The 20610-nt window shown below is 33.8% G+C and overlaps 1 protein-coding gene across 3 annotated transcripts in view; it reads right to left on the reverse strand.

The window, feature by feature from the left end:
• The window catches only part of LOC132193563 (monocarboxylate transporter 10-like), a 156900-nt gene that overhangs the window by 99661 nt on the left and 36629 nt on the right, over positions 1 to 20610 (reverse strand). Inside the window, exons 1-2 of one of the 3 annotated variants that reach the window (XM_059614313.1) lie at positions 8803 to 8905; positions 7898 to 8387 (exon numbers count right to left, since the gene is read on the reverse strand). The exons of 1 other annotated variant lie outside the window; for it this stretch is intronic. In XM_059614313.1, coding sequence (XP_059470296.1) covers positions 7898 to 8345 — 448 coding nt within the window. In that variant the 5' untranslated portion in view covers positions 8346 to 8387; positions 8803 to 8905. Of the gene's footprint in view, positions 1 to 7897; positions 8388 to 8802; positions 8906 to 20610 lie in introns of those variants that run through there. One more of the 3 variants, XM_059614314.1, reaches the window with a different exon arrangement.

The following is a 20610-nucleotide window of genomic DNA, read 5'->3' on the forward strand; positions in this document are numbered from 1 at the left end:
TAATTTAAATTAATTTCAAGAACTCTTCGCCAGGTCATTGATATACACAAAAATATGTAAAAAAGTATATTATTTGACAGATTTATAAACACCATCAATTTACAAGAAAGGCAAATGAATATTCTTCGTTCTGTCTTTTTTTTCTGGTTAACAGAATACTTTGCTTGTCGTCCGCAGAAACAAGGAATTCTGCGAATAAATCCGGCAAGAGGAGAGCCAGATTGTGAGAACGTGTCGGCAATATCTATGCAAATCAATCTGGAACCCGCCAGCCGGTCTCTCAATTAAGGATGTGTTGGCCCGAAAAGGCTGCCGTGAATTTAATCTGCCGAAATTATGAATCACGCAGACTGGTTTCAAATCATCGGCTGAAATTTCCATTTCGTCGCTTTTATCGCACTCTCCGTACCTGTTTTTTTTTCTTCTTCTTTCTCCGTCACGCATATTTATACGCCTTCTCTGCCACGCCTAGACCCTTTTAAGTTAATTCTTCTTCGCTTTTTATTGTGTTTCCGACTGGAGAAATATTTCCCGAGTGCGAATTCCGCTGACGCTATAAAACGCGTGCAAAAATATAATTTTTTTGCCGCCTGCTCTCTCGGGTCGAAAATTTGTGTGGGAGAACGGAAATAGGAGCTCCCTCATTTGCATAAAGTTGGCTATGATTTATGTCCTAAAGGCGCTTTCCTCTGACGATTATGGAATGAAAGGACATCACTGACATCAGTTGTTGGCGAGAACTTAAAATAATGAAAAGCTGGCGGCATATTTCATTGGGATCTGAAGTAAAGCCTTTTTGTACGGGAATTTTAACAGCCATGAATTTCGTAAGCATAGCAGTCAGGTGATTTTTATAACATTAATTGCATTCACTGTTTGTGGCTCTCGAAAAAAAATACAAAAAAAGACAATTTACAGAAAATTAAATTTTCTTTGTTAAGATGAACTAAAATATTTCAAGAGATCTCATAAAAGCCATTAAAGACCAACGCTAATTTTGTTGGCCCTTCACATTGCATGGTGGATTAATTTGTAATAATATATTCTGTTATTTTTACTAATGCATAGTGAATGAAATTTTCGGAAACAGACAAACTATTTATAAGATATTCTAATGCACGACACAACTTTCATAAAGATTCGATTATTATCATTTATATTTTAATAAAATTATCAGATAAATAATGATATATTTCATCTTGTAGATGCAAGAAAATTAGTGATCGCACTGATGGCTCTTTTAAAAAGTTATTTAGTTGCAAATTATATTACTCCATGCGTTTATCAAACAAAAGTTTCAATGAAAGAGAAGGGAGTAATTATTATTATTATCTTTTTCCTACACATAGAATTGACAGAATTGTGTTGAATTCTATGCAAAATATTCAACAATATACACTTATAAATTCAAAAAAGTTGAAATTTCCTTTTGCCCTCATCAATTTGATTGTAGCAAGTTAATAGTTTGCTAAACTTCACCACTTTTCGATCTCTGACGTACACACTTGCCAGCTGGCAAGAGTATAATGAACGTAATTTGCAAAATACATAGCGCAGCCGGCGCGAAATAACAATAATCAATTGCGAGTGGCGGCTAAGTGCACCGCCGGCAGAGCTTCGAATTTAATTAGCTAATAGGTCTTCGCCGCCGTGGGCGTCGATTTGCGAAATTTTTTCGCTGACTTTTTGCTGCCGACCAATATATATGCGCGAGTTGGTCTGTGCGAGTTTTATATGTGTGCATAGCAAAAGCTGCTGCCGCTAATACGCATCAAGGTTTTATAGCTTTGAGCAGAGCATTTTATTTCTACCTCCCGGACTCGTCCGCATGCAAAATTCAGACAGAGATAGCAGTCGCGCTGCTGCACACTCTGTCATTATAACGCGCGAGTCAAACGGCCGTAAAAACGAGCAACAAAAGCAGCTTCCTTGGAACTGCAAATTGGCGTCCGCGAGCACAAGTCGCTGCCTAAATCACCACTCTTGGCAGCTATCCCGAAATTATCTCGCGAAATACCCTGTGTCAGGATCTGGCTGACAGTGTTTCTCCGCATTCCTTCGCGTGTGAGAACTGTGAGAAGCGTATTATTCAAATTATGCAACAATATTTTTAAACCAACTTACTTTTTTAATAAACTTTTTATTTAATTTCTTACTATTTTATTTTTAAGTTTTAACAATACATTACTTTTATTTTAAATTTATTTATTTTCAAATTGCGTTATACTTAATTCAGTTTAATAATTAAATGACAATTATGTCCTAATAAACATAATCATCATGTCAAATTAAAATTTATAAAGTACTTAAATGCTAAGTCCACAATTGGTTCAAAGTTGAAATGGTTAAAATCAATTCTTCTACTCCGATTGAGTTTTTGTTGATCTGATTGTATTTATTCCCATATTAACAAATTCGTAATGAAATAATACTTCAGTAAAATCTTAATTTAAAATGACATTTATAATATACATTAGGAATGAAGGATTAATTAGTAAATGTACACGCACAACACACCTAGCGTTTTGCTTGTTGCCTGTTGCAAACAACCAACTGTAGAACATACAAAACAAAATAAATTAAACGTTATAAGTACAGGATATACTTCCAAATCTATTACAAGTTCCAATTTTTTTTACTATTTATCAAAATTTAAAATTGGGTATAGTTTTTCTCCACTAAAAATTGATCAAAACAATGTTTTCCGTCAAGAATGGTAATACTTAGTTTTATTAAAAATAGTATCAATGAATTTGTAGAATTAAAAAATTGCGAGAAATCTCTGATTCCTATAAAACTCAGCCCAAACTTGAAATAATCATCATCAGATTCACACAAAACCGAATTATTATTTACTAAGATTTCCGTAGAGTTTGTCTCGTCATTAATAGAGTGCTGGTGTTATTGAGTGGAGCTAATCCTGACGCGGCTTACTAACTTACATCCGACTCGCGGTGCGTTACTCTCGAGTGTAAATTTATTTATTTGCGCCTGGGTTAAGATTCGAAATCGTTTTCATCGCTCGCCAAATAAGGCGCGTCCGCCGAGCACACATTTGACGATCGCACAATGCAAACACGTCAACAGTAATTTAGTTGCATGACATGCGATATGACAACACTTAATACACAAGATCGCCGCATATCACGCGCGCACCGCGAGTGGAAGGAATTCACGCTGGCTCGGCTCACCTTATTTATTGGCACCGATTTTCGCGCTCGGCAATACCACGGCTGCGATGCTCTACATGAATTATTAATCGTACAAACGACACACTTTTTCGCACCCAATGTAAATATAAAAGTGAAATTTGTTTCTTCCGAGTAAGCTAAATATTTTCTGAGAAAGGAAAAGCACAAATCGTTTATAATTTGTATCTACTTTAAGGAAACTCCAGATGCTTTTTAACTAAATTGCATCTTTTAATGCATAATTGCATTAAAAACATATCATGTTTCATTATTGACGACAGAAAAGACAGTCATTATATAAATTTCATGAAGAAAACTTTACAATTTTTCATAATTAAATAAGTATTTGGAGATCGTATATGAAACAACAATATCCTAGTTTATACAGTGTTGCAGGATTTTTTTAATTGACTTCATTCCCTTCTTCTCTTATCAATTGTTTTTCTGATTTTTTTATGTCTTTCACTCTTCTCAGCTATAAAGAAGAAAAACTATCTATGTAAATTATCTGCAAATTGATTGTACGAGTTTTTTTTTTTAAATCAATGAATAGTAACTTCAATAATTTTCTAATTCATATATGGGATGCAGGAAAGCGATCATTTTTTCAATTCATACACATAATTCTTACAGTGGAATTTTGATTATAATTAATTATTATTACTGTCCATCAAGCATTATTATATTATTATTTTAAAATGGTGCCAAAAAGTGTGAAAATTATAAAAGAATAGAATAGTATATTTTAATCAAATTAAATTATTTTAATGTAAACAATTCAACTTACAATAGTTTACTTAAAATAAAATTTTTAAGTAGGTTTTATAGTCAAAATTAAAACCTTAATTTTTAAAAGATCAAAATTTAAATTTATATCAATTAAACTTGAAGCGATAAGCACTGAAAAACATTATATTTAATGAATAACGGCAAAAAGTTATTATTAAATGACCAAAATTTTTCATTTTTCATTTCAGTAACAATTACAATTGCAGTAAACTGAAGGTTTATGCATTTAATTTAATTGTTATAGAAAAATTTCAGTTACTTTGTATCAAGATTCAATTAATACTAAATTGTTTTTCCTCCTCAGCTGAAATTTGCAAACGACGAAGATAAAGCTTGGGATAAATTGATATTTGATCAAATTTTCCCAAGACGCAGCAGCCGGTGAATATCTAAAACCAGCCGTCAAGAGGTGTCATTAGGACGGCGCGACTCTCTCATTTTTATAATGGATCGTGGCCGATACGATCGTAGTGCGGAGTTAAAAGTCTCGTTTTCTCAGCAGAATAAAAATGATAGTTGCGCGAAAAAGGGCGCTCGGGCCGTGCAATCATTAATTACCTCAATTTGATGTTTGCTTCATTAGGTCTCGCGGACGTGAATAAATTGATACCCCCGGCCCTGATATTATTCATTATTCGCGCATGCATGTCGTTTTCGGCGATTGCAGGCAGGGTAATAAATCATTGTTTCACTAACTCGCCGTGATGTGATTCGTTTTAAATTGAGCTGTCTTTGGGTAATGCGCTGCGGAGAGGAAAACACACACCCTTCAGCTCTCGACGGTATAAAGAAAGAAAACGGGAATGATGCATCTCTCTGCAAGAGCAGCGTTTGTTACACAACCGTTGTTTGAGCTCGGCAAATATCTGTTACGCCAATCTCTGAGTATTCAATGAAGCAACCCAATGAATGATCAATCTGAATAAAATGGTAAATAAACACAAACCTCAGAGATCTAGAGAGACCTAATAATTTTTGTATTCATATATTGTCTTTTGTTTATTTTGCCTTGGATGAATATTAGGAAGTCATCCAAGGCTCGATTCATCGTTATTTTATTCTGCTATTTTATCAAAACTTTTTGTCCAAAAAAATGCTATTTTTATGAAAATTTAATATTTTCTACAACTTCGGAGGAAATCGCTTGAAAGAATAAACACCCTTATTTAATAAGATATTTTATAATATCTATTTTCTTGCAGATTGTTGATGGCTTAAAAAATTATGTCTTTGATAATATGTAGTGCTGTAAGATTTTTTATGTTCTTGACGGGACAGTTGGAAAATTTAATTGAAAAAAGTCATTGTTGTGAATATTTAAATTGACTATGCATTGGTTTGTTCTATTTTTCTTTCAAATTATTTTTCGTTTGCTAATATTTAAAATATTTTATATATTATTATTTATTACATCATCCATATCCTTTCCGACGGTAAATCGTCATCTCTATTTTTTAACTCTTATAATAAAAATAAAAACAGAAATCAGAATAGTGCGAGATAAATGACAGATTACTCTGAATTTTAATTTTTTTTCTCATAAAATGCATTAGTTGTAAGAAATTAAATATTAATGGGATTATCAAATTATTTGGAGAAAAAATAACTAATCTCCAAATATTTATTTCGAACTCTTTGATAACTTGTATATTTTATTTGCTTCAATTTATTGTTCTTTTATCTTCTGATGGTAACGAGTTGAAGTATTAAAAGTCACTAAAATCAATTGATGGTTCCGCTTGTTGGTCTTTGCAGGGGCAAGAACTTTTATCGGAATAAATTTAGTCCGAGTCGTTTCTAACGAAGTTGAAAAAGAATAATAATTGGACCATTCCAAAGTGAGAAATGTGCAATCCAATAAATTCACCTTAGTAGGTCAGGTAACGTGTTCTTCTCTGGCAAATAATCGATATACATGAAAGAGAGAGAGACCAGTCCGGCAGAGCATCATTTCATAAAATATACGGTTATGCTTGTTTTGATTGCCCGAATGCATTTCGATCAACGCCGGGAGATAAGCTGCAGATAATAATAATACAGTTGGCGCTTTTTTTCTGTCTCGATCGTAATAAAATGACGCGATATTTGTCCGAGGAAATTTAATTGTAAATCAAGAGCGGCTTGTCGGAGCAAAACAGGTTGATAAATCCGGTTGACAAAAAGACCTGCTGATGGAAAACGCCCACGCCATTTCTTTTGATTTCCTTCGACTCGTCCGGCCCTCATAACTCAGGCCCAGCGGGTTGCATATTAAATTTTCCTTTCGCCGGGAATGCGAAGAAGGATCGAGACTTGATTGATCATCTCTCGTGGCGAGACTTCGTGTTTTTGCCTGTGATTGATTTTGACGATTCCTTATGCCACTCGTTAGACACACGGTGAGGAGTCTAATTTAATTTTTCCCAGCCATTGCAATTTCGATCATTTTCTCTAGATAATATGTGTTTTCATTCTTCATTCTATCTGCGACGGACAAGATTGGATCCGATCTATTTTATGAGGCGTCCATATTTTATATTATTTAGAATTAAAAACACTATCAGACTTTGCAATATAATTCTGTCAGTTGTTTTGTTATTTAATGTTTAATCTGTAAGACTAAAATCTTTTTAACAAATTTGCCGTATTAAAAAAAAAATTTGAATATAAAATAATTTTTAAAACTTTTATATTTTTTTAAAAATTGAATATACATTTGATTAAAATTTTTCATAATCATCACATGCTAAAATTTACAAATATGATCAAATAAAAAAATATAAATAAGGATCCTGCCTTTAATAAACTATATAATGAAGATTATCATTTGATTCCTCCATGGAACGTCGGTAGCATTTACATAGAAATTTTAACATTTAAATATTTATTACATAATGCGAGTTATCGAAGGCATGAAATTCTGTAAAATACTCCACATATAAGGGAAAATTGTGAAATCACATATCATTAGGCTCAGACTCAGAAAGAACCATTTTTATGATATTAGTGCCATTTTCGTAGAGCATTAATGCGTAAATAATCATTTCATTAAAATTCAGGATGATTACATAAACATGGAAAGGTAAACTACCATTAAATGGTTAGGCTTCGAGTGATATCGATTGTATTACGTGATATTTTTCTGATCATTAAAAATAAAAATAAATAAAAACTGAATGCGTGTAGATCTGAAGAATTGGTATATTATTGCAATTATTGGCAAATTCAACGCATCAGTTTGTGAAAATTTGCTAATCTGGTTATCTTTTTAATTATGTCTATAGCACTACAAAAGCGTTATTTTTTTAAATTTCTTACTATTACACTGAAATATACATGTAAACTTTTAAAGATAAAAAAAATGCCAATCGTCTATAAAAGTTATTTTATTGAGGGAGAAGAAATTAATAACTTAATTATATAATTAAATTACTTTGACCCTTTTTTGTAATCAGCATTACTCTGCCGGTTATAAAATTTTATTGAATTTCAAAACAGAACAATTCAGTCGCAGATAATTATTATTATTATTGCCAATTGATGTGCAACATTAATTTTGAAACATGTGATGATAATCTTTCAAGTCAAAAGGAAAATCATTCCTGTATTTGAATGATCATCTCTTTTTACCTTATTAATAATGGCAATTTGATATTTTCCCCATGAAATCAGTGAATATGGTGAAAAAGACAAATATATTTTATATAAATGATTTCAAATTTCATTTCTAAATTTATGAGAACGCTGTTCATTAAAAAAAAAACTTAAAACTTAAGTATTTGATAAAAAAATCAATGTTTTAAATAAAACAGGAAAACCGTTTGTCGAGACACAAATGAAAAATTTCCAAACGATAAAGATGTTAAGGAAAAGGTAGAAATACTTGAAAAATAAGTATTTTCTCGAACAAAAGTCAAACTTTTTATGGCGCAACTGACCTGCGTGGATGGCGTCGTGTGGCGGAAACTTGGCGGTGAGCGGGCCGATGAGGAGCGCAAAGCTGAGCTGGAGGCCGTGGGTGAGCACGTGGACGAGCACAGACACGGTCACGATGACCCACCCCCAGCCGCCCTCCGGGTAGTAGTGTTGCCAGAGGCGGCCAGCGGGGCGCAGCACGAAGCGCTTGGGCAGTTTGGCCGCCTGCTGGGGCGGCGATTCGGGCGGCTGCGGCGGCCGCGGGGTGGCCAGCAGCGGCCACGACATGGCCCGGCTGAGTTCGCTGGACGGCGGGTCGGGCAGGTCGACCGAACACGCCCGTTCGAAGCGCAGTCCGTTCTGCAGGACTTGCGTGTCCAGGCATTGCAGCGTCTCGAAGACCGTCTTGTAGCAGCCGTCGGCCTCCTCCAGGTGCACGTGGTGGCCGTTTGGCCGCGTGATCTCCACCATGTTGCTACCTTGGCCGCGGCTCCATCGTTTTGACACTTTGATCTGTCCCGAGTGAATTTTTTCAACTTCAATTTGGGAACGATTGAAATTTTTGAGATGAATAAAAGCTTTTTTAATTCAACAGATTAAAGGAAAAAGTTACATGAAATAACTAAATTTTAGACAAATTCGAAAAAAAAAATCAATAAATGCTCTTTTTCTCCAAACCAAAATTAAAATTTTTGCAATTTTTTTGTTATCAATTATATCAATTTTAAATCTACAGATTTTGATCGAAATGGAATATTGATTTTTATCAATTTCTGCGGACTCGTCTTAACCATCTGGTTACTATTTGACAACTATTTCAGGTACTTTAATAAAATTTAAAAAATAATTCAAATTAATATTAAACAGACTCGGGTTTTTATTGCAATTAAATTCAATTTAATTTTTTTGTCCCCAAATTTAAGTTAACCAAAAATTTCTCTCTCACTGTACTTTTGAACTTTCCGTCGATTTCTTCGCACTGGTCGGCTCGACGACGAGCACCTGTTGGGACGGTCAGGCCGCGAGGAATACTGACCTCCCAAACTTGAGGAGCGCCTGCCTTCCTTGTCTCTCTTTCTCTCTCTCTCTCCAACGGCGGACGAGCATGCGCCTCAATCCAGCGTCACCAAATCCACGTGGTCTCTCTCGTTTGCTCGCAGTTTAAGTAAGTAGGTGGTGCTGATTTAATAGCGACCGAGTTTTATACACTGGGGGTGTTGTCAGCTGATAAAAGGGAGACGTGCAGCCCCATTTAATTAATGCGCTGCAAGAGTGAGCGAATCGTGATAGCACGGCTCGCTGCACAGGTGCGCAAAATACGGCGCGCGAGCACGGCACACACTCGAAGCTGTAATCCGATTTGGTTAAGCTCGTGGGTGTGTAAAAATTTTGATTCAAGAGAGGAAAATCCAAGCATATCTATTTGTATCAGTTTCTTAATAAAAAGATCAAGTAATGAAACAAGAAAAAAAATCAAGAAATTTAAGTCGTTTGATGACTTTTATTTTAATTTCCTTTTTTTAATTTAAAATGCATTTTCAAATTTTTTTTAGTTAAATTTTTGATCAATCACAATCATTATATTTTTTTTATTCATTGTGAAAATGATTTTGAAATTCTCAATTTTGTACCAATGATTTTTCTATTTTCCATAACGTATTTGAACAAGAAAAAATAATGCTCTTTGAGAAAGATATTGATTTTTAAATGTTAGTAAAAAAGTTGGTCGTAATGTTGATGTTGTTAGATTTATCATATTTAAATAAGTGAATATCCTATTAAATAAATTCCAGGTGATTATAAGAAACCTTTATTTTATTTGGCTCTGAAAACATAATTAAATGTTAGTTACAAATTATGTTAATTTGAGTTTAAAAAAATTAATCAGTAAATTTTAACTGGAGCAGTTACCTTAAAATGAACAAAAATATTATATTTCTGTCTTTTCTGTAGCCGAATAGAGCATTCTAGAATAATTTTGGCTCTGGTCTTTCCCCTTTTAAAAGTATTTACAAATGCCTTAAGTGTTTTTTTTATTATCGAGATTGCCAGAACGAGGAAGTTTTCGCTCTGTTGTTTCTCCGCGTCATCCGAGAGCAGAATAAACAATAATCTTTGTTTACCGAGATTGTATCGCCAGGGACCAAATCCAATCAACAACAATAATGACGGTCTCGCCGCACTAATGGCCAACAAACAAAATGTTTCGGCACACATTCACAAATAATTTGAATTGCTGCAAGCGTTTTGTGCAAACAGCTTGGCGATATCGTACGTTATTACTTAATCTGCAAGATGTAAAGCCGCCAAAATTGTGTTTTGATTGGGAATAATGACGTGCGAACAAGAGACGGCTCAGGTATTACCGAGTGCCAAATATGGAAATAGATACGAGTCTTCAGCGTTTACAAGAAGAGCATAATTTGCAATAATCTTTTACTTGAATAAGTAAAAAAGGTTTTTTTTTTTAAATTAAAAAAAATAATAATAATAAATATTATAAACATTCAGAATAGAATAGGAAAAATATATTCCAAAACAATCAAATCAGCATCAAATTTTTTAAAGCAAGCAAAATTTAATAAAAATTTATTTTGCCTCTATTAGAAATAAATTTTTGTCTCCAATCAGTAGGAGAGAATTCACAAACATCAGTGTCTCTGATTGATAAAAAAAAACTTTCCCTGATCTAATTTATTTATTGTAATTTGATATCATGTTTAATTAATTGAATTGCGTACGTGAATTATTAAATATTATTTTTGATTATAGAGGGATCCTTTGGATGTGTTTGTTTCTGTTTTGTTTTATTATTAATTTAACAGATCACCGCAGGGCTGGGCTAATTGGGTATAAGCGAAACAGACGGCTGAGCAAAAAGATCCAACGCAACGATTCTTATATAGCAGTGACTTGTAAGGGAGAGAACAAGTGATGCAAAAGGAGATTGCGTAATTGGTGGTTTGTTTGCTTCGGTTCCACTTCTTCTTCTTCTTCTTCTGACACAATGGAGCAACCACAACAAACGTCAGCGAGAAACCTCATGAATATTCAAACGGCAACCGCATTTCATTAAAAGACCATCGAGTCCGACAGCGGAATTTTTAAACTCCGAGATTTAAGCACGCGATTATGTCTCGAGACGCATTAATTGATAAAAGAGAGGCCGCGCTTGTTTTTCAATAATCATTCATTAAGCTGGAGGCTCTCCCGAGCAGTGAATTGATATCCGTCCTTAATTGCAAGTGCAATTATTGGTGCGAAATAAGCCGCAAATAAAGACGAGTAGCGAATGTGCGCGGTGCCGCCGGGAAATGCAATCTCGCCTTTTAATTCCTTCTTTTAATTAAAAAGCAGAGATTGGTCTCGTCGAAATAATTATCTTTCATCCGAGAAGGAGATGGCGCAAATCGATATTGATTTGCCAAGCGGAATGAATTAATTGAAATGTGGTGTGCTTTCTCGGATGGTACGACTGCGGAGAATTAATTATGCGGCGCCACAGGTGACTTTGGAATCTCCGCGGGAATGCATTTAATTCAACCGGATTTGGGGTCATTAGAACAGGCGATCCGCTCGTTTGATTATTCTCAATATTTTGTTACGGCAATAAAATAATATCTTGTAATTCAATTTTTTATATTTCGGTTAATTTTAAATTTTAGAGATTTGATGATTTCTTCAAAAGAGTTGGAATTTAATTTGTAATTTTATAAATTAATATTAATTTTGACATGCAAAAAATATGTATACAAAAATTTTTTTATCTTCGTTATTGTAAATTTTTTGTGTCAGAAAATTTCCAATAAAATAAAACAAAAAGAATCTACAAATATTTAATTTTAAAAATTAAATTTAATAAATAATTTTAAGTAAGTTAAAGAACATAAAAAAAATATTTAAATCTATACTAAATGTGAGTTAATTAACCATTTATTTTAAATATATTAGTAGAATTTATAATCTACTTAACAATTTCATTTTCTCATTTTACCAGAATATTCTACCTGTATTAAATGCTTGTTCAACATTTTTTTTTTACATAAGTAAACTCCAGTTTTATATAGTTTATATAATAAATTGAACTGTAAAACCACACTCCCATTTTGCCTTATGATAAAATCTTGCTAATCCTCCCAATCTCTCAATTCTATTATTGTTTTTGCGGTCAGCTTGTTAAAAGTTAAACCCTTCTTTTACAGTCTTCCTCGTCAAAGCGGTAACAACAATCAAAACAGATTGACTTATTGCTCCTGAACAGTAGGCCTCATTTGAATAAAACATCAATTAACGACGTACTTAAAAACAATCGTAAAAACCGCGCCCGCGAGAGCAATAAAATAAAAATCAAAACAAACAAGCAAAGCAGCTGCTTTACCAAGATTTAGAGTCGCAATTAAAGTTAACAACTCTGTCAGCAGCAAGAGAGTCTCGTACACTCCGACAAAGGTGTGCGCGAAAGTGTGTAATCGAAACGAGTCGACGTGCAGCTTTGATTTCCCACAATGGCATTATTATGGACTACGAAAAGGTATAAGTGGAACGCGAGTGGTGTGTCCAGAGCTTTGTAAATGTTGTCAGCCATAAAGTGGCCTTTTTATTACCGGCGAGTGGATAGCGTGTTTGATTTACGGCCGATAGTTGTAAAATTTGATCACAATAATTTATAACTCCATATTTGGCGCGACTCCTCGCGCGAATAATTTAGCGAATTAACTCGTGGGAGCAAAAATAATGATAATCATGATGTTGCTGTTTTGAATTAGTTATTTACTGAATAGCTGGGTTTTTTAATTGGCATTTGTTTTGCAATTTTTAATGATATTGAAATGATATTGTATTCTTAAAAACTACGCTGCATCAATAATATTAAAAAATTACAAAACATATGTTTAAATTAAAAACTATTTTAAAATATTTCATTATCAAATAAAATTCAAAGTAGTTTAAATTTTAAATATTAAACAATATTTCATTGATTTTCTTTCTTTTAAATTAAATATATGGCAATTTTTTTAATTTTTTATGTTATTTAATGAAAATTACTTTATTGACTTCCTCATGTGGAAAATATCACAAGATTGTATTTAATATGAGAAATGAAAACTTAATCATTGATAGATAATTAAAAGAATATGTTTGACTTCTGTTCACTTCTAATTTATACGGCAAAAATGATTTAAAAAAAATCCCAAATAATCTATAATAAAACAAGCAGTTAAAATTAATCATTACTTATTGAAGACTCACCACATATGTCGGATAAAAGTCTATTTTTTTTCTCGAAAGTTTGAGTAACACCTTGGCTATTGGTAGTTGTAGCCTAACGATTTGAACTACCAATAAAAATGATAATAATTGAAGAAGGCATTAATAGTTTTAATCAAATCATCTTAACAAACAAAAGTTGCAAGATGCGATTTCTTTTTCTTTTGGTTAATTTTTTAGCAAGCTCTTTTAGCAATTTGGGTTGACCTCGGTGGACAAATTACAAGTTGGAACAGTTAAATTCTTCACGCGTATCAAATCACAGAGTTACAAATTGCCGTGCAATTTGTTCCGAGCGCTAATTATCATTAATTATTCATGCTGAGTAAGTGAATTTACACGGGAATAAAGACGCGCAGTAGTAATTGTATGTGTGCGCAGAGATGCAGACCTACCGAGCGGCCGCTGGGCTGGGGCACCGAGAGCTCTCATTAATAATTTAAAGTGCCCGCGTGCGGTAGGTATTATGAAAAATCGTCCGTAATTGCGGTGTGCGCGATTCGGCCGAAAATTGATTTCTTCCCGACTTTTGACGGCACAGCTGGAGGCTAGAAATAAAAATTCACGGGGGGCGAAAATAATCCAGCTTAATTAATTTTAAATCTGAAAATGAAAAAATAGAGTTAAATAAATTACACGTTTGCTCTGAAAGGTTTAATTATGTGTTCGATTCGCGGCCATATGGTTTCATTTGAGAAATGGAATTGCGGATACACACAATAATACGTCAAAGGCCTCCTCAAAGGTGCCGCCCGAATCGCATTTAACGCGCGTGTATCACAAGATAAAAATTTCGGGTAGTTATGGCGAACGAGCAGGCCCAGGTAATTGCCGTGCAATTGCGTGCGCCAAATATGGTGAGCGGCATATCTGTGTCGATGATTAAAGTTGCAGATTATGAAAAGCCTGCTTTTATCAGACGATAAAATATTGTGACAACACCTCGATTCATTGAACTATTTCTTTTCAGGACGTGTAGCAAATTATGGCCGCGGCATGAAATGAATAAGTATTTTATGCGAGTAAAAAAATTCATAATTTACAATGTAGGATCAAGAGGCTTTATTGCAAAGGAAATGTATTAAAGACCATAAATCAAGTGACATGGACATACAATTTGTATAACATAATAATGTCCTTACAGAATACTGAGAAATTAAACACTCAATTGTTGCCGAAGACGTTTTTAACTAAGCATTTTTTGCCACTACTTGACGGAAAAATAAATAAAGTAATCAAGTTTCACGGCAAAGGTTATTATAGTTTAAAAATTATATGTAATAAAATGTTCTTATAATTTGTTATTCATTGTAAATATCAGGTAAAATTAAATAAACTCTAAAAAATTTCGCATTTAATATGAAAAATAGAATTTTACGGCATTCGAATGATAACAAGGAGGCATCAAAAAAGAACTTTCATTCCTTATCAGGACTATACCCACGCCAGACCAGATTATTAATAGGCTTTTTCAGCAAACTAAGCAAGACAAAATGTTAGTCTGTTTCTGTTTTAATTTAATTACTTTATAACCTGTTAAGTGTCAATTTGGAAATAAAGTTTTAATTTAATAATAAATTTATCAGTAAAATTTAAATCAAATATTAAAAATAAAAGAAAAAGCCTTAATTTCTGAATTAAACTTTTGTATATACTAAGTTTTAGATAAACGTTGTTTGACAATCGATTTCAATTTAACATTCCAGTTAAATAATTGATTTTTTTAATTATGACGTAACATTAGGATTTGTTTAATACATATTAAATAACTCGGCAAATTAAATTTTTGAATCGTCTTGCTCCCCAATTAACACATACTTATTATATATTATGAGATTTGGTCTGTTTAATTTCAATTGAAAAAAAAGAGGAAAAACAGTCGTGCAGAGCTAATTGTAAGTGTAAAAAACAAAAGAGATACAAAAAAATCAATTATTTACTTACGCTCTTAATAATTTTAACCGAGCTTAAAACAAAATGGACCAGGAAAAAACTTAAAAATTCATTTAAATGAAAAAAAAAATTAAGAAATATTCTATTAATTTATTTTTGCAGTTACGCACCAAAATATAATTGGATTTTTTACAATATGTATACGAATAATCTATCAAGAACATAGAGATTCCCAATTTTTCAATCCAGAACCGTCGATGACTCTTGATGCTCGCCCATGCACTTTGGTGTGGTTCGGCACCCACGCGCTCTGCTCTCTCATCACTGGCGCTCTCCATTGTTCGCGTCGCGTTTGGTGACAAGAAAGGCCGGGGCTCGTGTTTCAGCTGCCGAGCCGAGTTTTACGCGAGTGTGTGTATGTGCAAGCAGCTTCCGACACGGCCAAGATGGATTATAGCCACGCGATAATCACGTGACAATAGGCCGCCGACTATTAATCATAATCGTCACCGTGTTTCCTTTGTTCTAATTACACCAATTGTGTTCTCGCGCCTCTGTTTTTGTCCCTAGCATAGAGAATTTTTTTCTTCTCGGGAGAAAAAAAAGAGATGGTTCCAAACCAGTGCGTCTTTTATCTTTCCCGTATATACGATTTGCAGCCGAAGGAGAAAGAGTGAAAAAAAAATAAGATGCGAACCATTAATTTTTCGCGGCGGCGACAGACGAGAAATTATAGGAAACTTTCTCGACGAAAATTTCCATTTACCGCCCAGAGATAAAACTCGCGACTCTCTCGCCAAGCATAAGGTGACGTCTTCATGTACAATAATTTTATCATTATACCGCGCGCCTGGTTTCGGGGTAATTTATACACATCAATCAAGCGACGCGCGAGAGGCATCTCATCATTTTCGATAATGCGGAACCGAAATTCGTGGAGGTGCCTTCCATTAAGATTTTGTCTACAATGACGAGCGGATGACGGGCGAGTGGAGCACACACAGCATCTCTCTTCGCTCCACTTGCTCCCATTCACGCTCAGCTAATGGGACCCCTGCTCGCGGATAATACACCGAAATTTGCTAATTCATGCAAATTGCGACTTTGAACACTTCGACCCAGATATAATCCAGATCACACCAATCAGCTCAGAAATTTAGAAAAATTTATATTAATTTAAAGTACCCATCTTATAGTCACGGTATTTTGATCCGAAACAAAACTGGACGATTTTTTGCAGATATAAAAGATTTTAATTGAATACAATATGTTCTAATATCGTATTTTTTTACTTGTATTATCAGCTACAATTTACAAAGTTTGAACTAAAATTTTGTTATAAACATAGTTTTCAATCAATTAATTCTCATAATTTATAACCGATTTTGATATTAATGTGGCCTTAACACGTAGCTTGCAAAACGAAATATAAATATTTTTGTTCCGCTCTAATTTTCCGCAGAACCATGAATTTAAAAAAAATTGGGAAAACAGCCAAAGCATAGCTCGAACCGCTTTAAAATCTAGAAAATTGGTTTTAAAATCGAATTAAAAAGCTACGTCAACACTTAAATTTACCGCACAATTGCTGAGTTTTTTGCTTCGCTCTAATTTTCAGCAGAACCTAAATTTATAAAAATGCATATATGAGAATATTGAATTAAGTAAATGTAATTTAATAAATTTCCTTATTACTTGTGTCGAGGATTATAGTCTGTCTTGGCAAAATTTGTTTGTATCTACCACGTCTGCTTCATGCTCTTGATCGGCCTTTGGATTCCGTTAGAGTGTGCAAACCAGAAGTCGCTGTGGCGGACCCGATTTGAGCGAATTCGAATGTGTCGTCTCGCAGGCCCGAGATATTTATCGCGGCCTCTCCCACACACACATAATTAACACCACCGCCGCAATCGCAACAGCTCTGTCAGCCCTTGTGCGAGCCGTGATTAATGGAGTTTGGCGACCAAAAGCTCAGCACGCGTTGGTTTTGTTGCAAACGTATAAAGAACTTACAAAGTTTATAGAAACTGAATTCGGGCAGAAATGAAAACCCTTTGAAATCGGCTACGCTTGTTAGCCGAGCTGATGATGACGGCGATTATGATTACCTGTCAGCAAAGTATTTTAATAACATTTTCCCAAAGTAACCAAAAGAATAAAAAATAATTAAACGCGCCTTGCTCGGAGCGATGCGCCCTCGATCGTTCGGCTTATTTGAGAGAGCGAGAAAGACGTCGGTGCCGAAAATATCGAGAGAGAATGTTGCTTCAATAGCGAACGCGCCATTAATCAAGCCAATGTTTGCGTCGCGAAGAGAGCGTAGCAAAACATAAAGTAACTTTTAATTAAGACATCATAAAGCAGAAGTGGCGGCGGCGGCGGCAATCGGAGGCGCGGCCTTCGTGGCTTGCATTGTTCGATTCAGCGCAGACCGGAGAACTCGTCTCTTCAAAGTTTCTGCCGCCAAACAGGGAATTGGATGCATGTACTGCAGCAATAAAATTGAATTATAATCAAACAATTGGAATAGTCATCAATTAGAAATAAGTTTTTAGTTATTCAACATCATTTTTCTGTCTTTTATTATAGACACCAAGTGAAAGAATGAAATTGAGCATTTGCAATCACGAACTTTTAACCTACAAGAAAAAATATATAATTTTAATGAAAAAAAAAAAGATAATTTTGTACTTGATAGTTTATTTCAGCAACAATCCACTATAATCGCAGGAACAAAAGTAGCTTTAAGCGCTAAAACGATAAAAATTGCATCTGTTGTGATTATATTTACGAATCGATTAAAAAAATTTAATTGGAAAGAAAAACAATTGTTTGGTGGGAAAAATTTTTCACCTAAATTTGCTAAAACGAACTCTGTAATTTTGCTTCGACCATCAATACTTTATTATTTTTCCAGTAATTTAATAAGTTGTAAAAAATCAGAAAATACAAATTTGACTTCAATTTAGGCAATTGAACCAGAAAAATAAGGTTTGGTTGTCCTAATGGTCATTTTGTGACCCCAAAAAAAGTCTTGGATGAATCAATGAGATTAGATTTTGCATCATCATATCTTGAGATCTGCAAACTTTTTACATTAAAAAACTCCTAAGCTAGCTTCAGAGACAATCAACATCACTGATATTCATTTCTAAAATAAAACTGATGTTAAAAATTTAAAAAAAAAAATGGGATTTTCCTATATTTATTTGTATTATTAATGATTATTAGCAACTCAGTTGAGACAGAAAAAGTCCTTGCAAAAATCACAGTTACAAATGTTACCGTTTTTTGTTAAACTTGACAATAAAAGATTTCAATATAAAATAATTTTTCAAATAAACTCTTGTTTTGATTATCTCTTTTTTTTAAATAAAATGAATATTTTATCTTATATCTTTATGAGCTAAAATTTTATAGCAATTAATTGCACAGCAGATTTCGTCGCCGATGAATTGAATCGGGTGAAGATCGAGGTTCAGGTCTTTGGTGGCATCTCGTGGTGCCTTTGCGCGAGGACCAGCATCCAGCATCACTGGAGGAGCACCGCGCAAACACCCTCTGTCGCTGGATCCGTCAGCTAACCTACGAGCGGCGAACCACGCAGAAGCAGCGAAATTCCGCCAGACACATTTTTGAACCATGTATTTATTACGCTCTCGTTGCGCTAATCAAGATGCATTGCCGACTCTCTCCAGCTGCTCTTATTAAATTATTTCTGCTTTAATTCAATTTTCAAGCCTCGCCGCTTCCAGTCGGATTATTAATTTTAATTATGCGCGCAACAGTCTGCAAAAACGAAAACGTGCACAGATCGTCTTTTCGGCAGCTTTTCTTAACTTGTTGCTCTCGTTAGCAAAGGAGAGAAAAAGTTTTTTGCTAAAATATGGAAATTTTCTGAGCTGAAGAAAGAAAGGAAAAGGTTTACTTTGGAGAATAGTGAGGAATAGCAAATAGCTTTTAAATATAAAATCCCTAAAAATTCAGGGCACGTTCTGAACATGGATTTTTTCAACTGTTATCTTCTCAAATTTGACTTTTCTTGCCAATTTGTGCTGATCTTCGCTATGTTACAATAGTTATTACATGACAGATAAAGCAGTTGGTAACTTCCAGCTGGCCAATTGCTAGAAAATAAGTATTAAAACTTTAATCTATATTATTAGAAAAATTAATTTTGCTAATTTTATTCTACTTTTATATAAATATAACATTAAACACTACAAATAAATTTATTTATTAATTTTAAAATATCATCTCAAATGTTTTCTTGGTAAAACTAGAGCCTGTAAATGGCGCTAAAACGGGTATTTTTTTTTTCACAATACAAGATTTATTATATTACAGTCCAGTAACCACATGGAGTGATAATAATCTTTTATTTAATGATAACTTTAGATTTGAAAAAAACGTCGTTAAAAAACGATTTACATTTGACATGCACATTTAATTTGCAACTCTCAAAACAAAGATGCTGGATGTACTTAAGAATATCTTTGTCATAATATGGAAAAAAAATCAATCTTCATAGCTTTAGTCTTCATAACTTGTGTGCTAACAGAGTATTATGAACTTCTTTTTGTTTACGCTTTGCACCACCTTGCATTAATTAACAGCGTGTCGTGTGCATACATGCTAATTGAGTGAGCAACACCGACGAGGTTCTGATAGCGCATGGTATTAAATGCAGCCCCCATTAACAATGTGCACGGTGAACGCAGACAATTTGCGGAGAACGCGCGCCCGAGGCGTGTGCATTTAAAGTGGAGTACGTACTTGAGTGACTTTAATGGAAAGGAAGCGAACACGGCGCTAATAAGGTGCATTCTGCACATCTCTGCAGCTGACGCAACGCTCTTCTGCGCTCGAAAGTTGAATAATATAATGCAAAAAATATCATGCAGCGCTGAATTTCAAATCGAGACATGAGAAAAAAATATTATACCATTTATTATTGATTTTTGCAAAATATTCTGCAAAAAAAATAGAAGACTAGTGAGAAATGTGTAATTTTTCTTGAAATTTTTATAATAACGATTTTTTATCAAATCCCTAGAGGTTTTTTTATTTTTTTAAGCAGCAAAGTCTAAAACAGTCATTCATATTTATTTCAAACTCCAATTATTATTTTTGTAAAATATAGAACCATTAGATTTTGAAATTACATCTCAATTTTGGATATAAAAGGCATCATGACTGCATTAATTTTTGAGGATAGCCAATTTTGTCTCCACAATTAAAATTGTCTCTTGATTTGTCTTATGTGGAACAGCAAAAAATTAAACAATGCTTAAAAATCTGCAAAAAAAAAATGCTAAAAATACTTAAAAATAATTCCCAAAATATCTGGAATGTTTCAGGTCTCTAAAAATTTCACATGTGATCAAATCAGAATCACAAAATTTTCAATCATGCCCAGTGTCAAATATTTAGAGGACAATTTGAAACAAAATATCAATAAGACGTTTTACGTTAGGACCAGATTAATAATTGTAAGTAAAGATTTAATAGAAACTAGAACCCATATTTTCAATTTATTCCATAATACCAGCTAACTTTATGGTATGCGAGAAGC

This window comes from Neocloeon triangulifer, unplaced genomic scaffold, assembly GCF_031216515.1.
Source record: "Neocloeon triangulifer isolate White Clay Creek 2 clone unplaced genomic scaffold, ASM3121651v1 ptg000004l, whole genome shotgun sequence".
NCBI lineage: Eukaryota > Metazoa > Arthropoda > Insecta > Ephemeroptera > Baetidae > Neocloeon > Neocloeon triangulifer.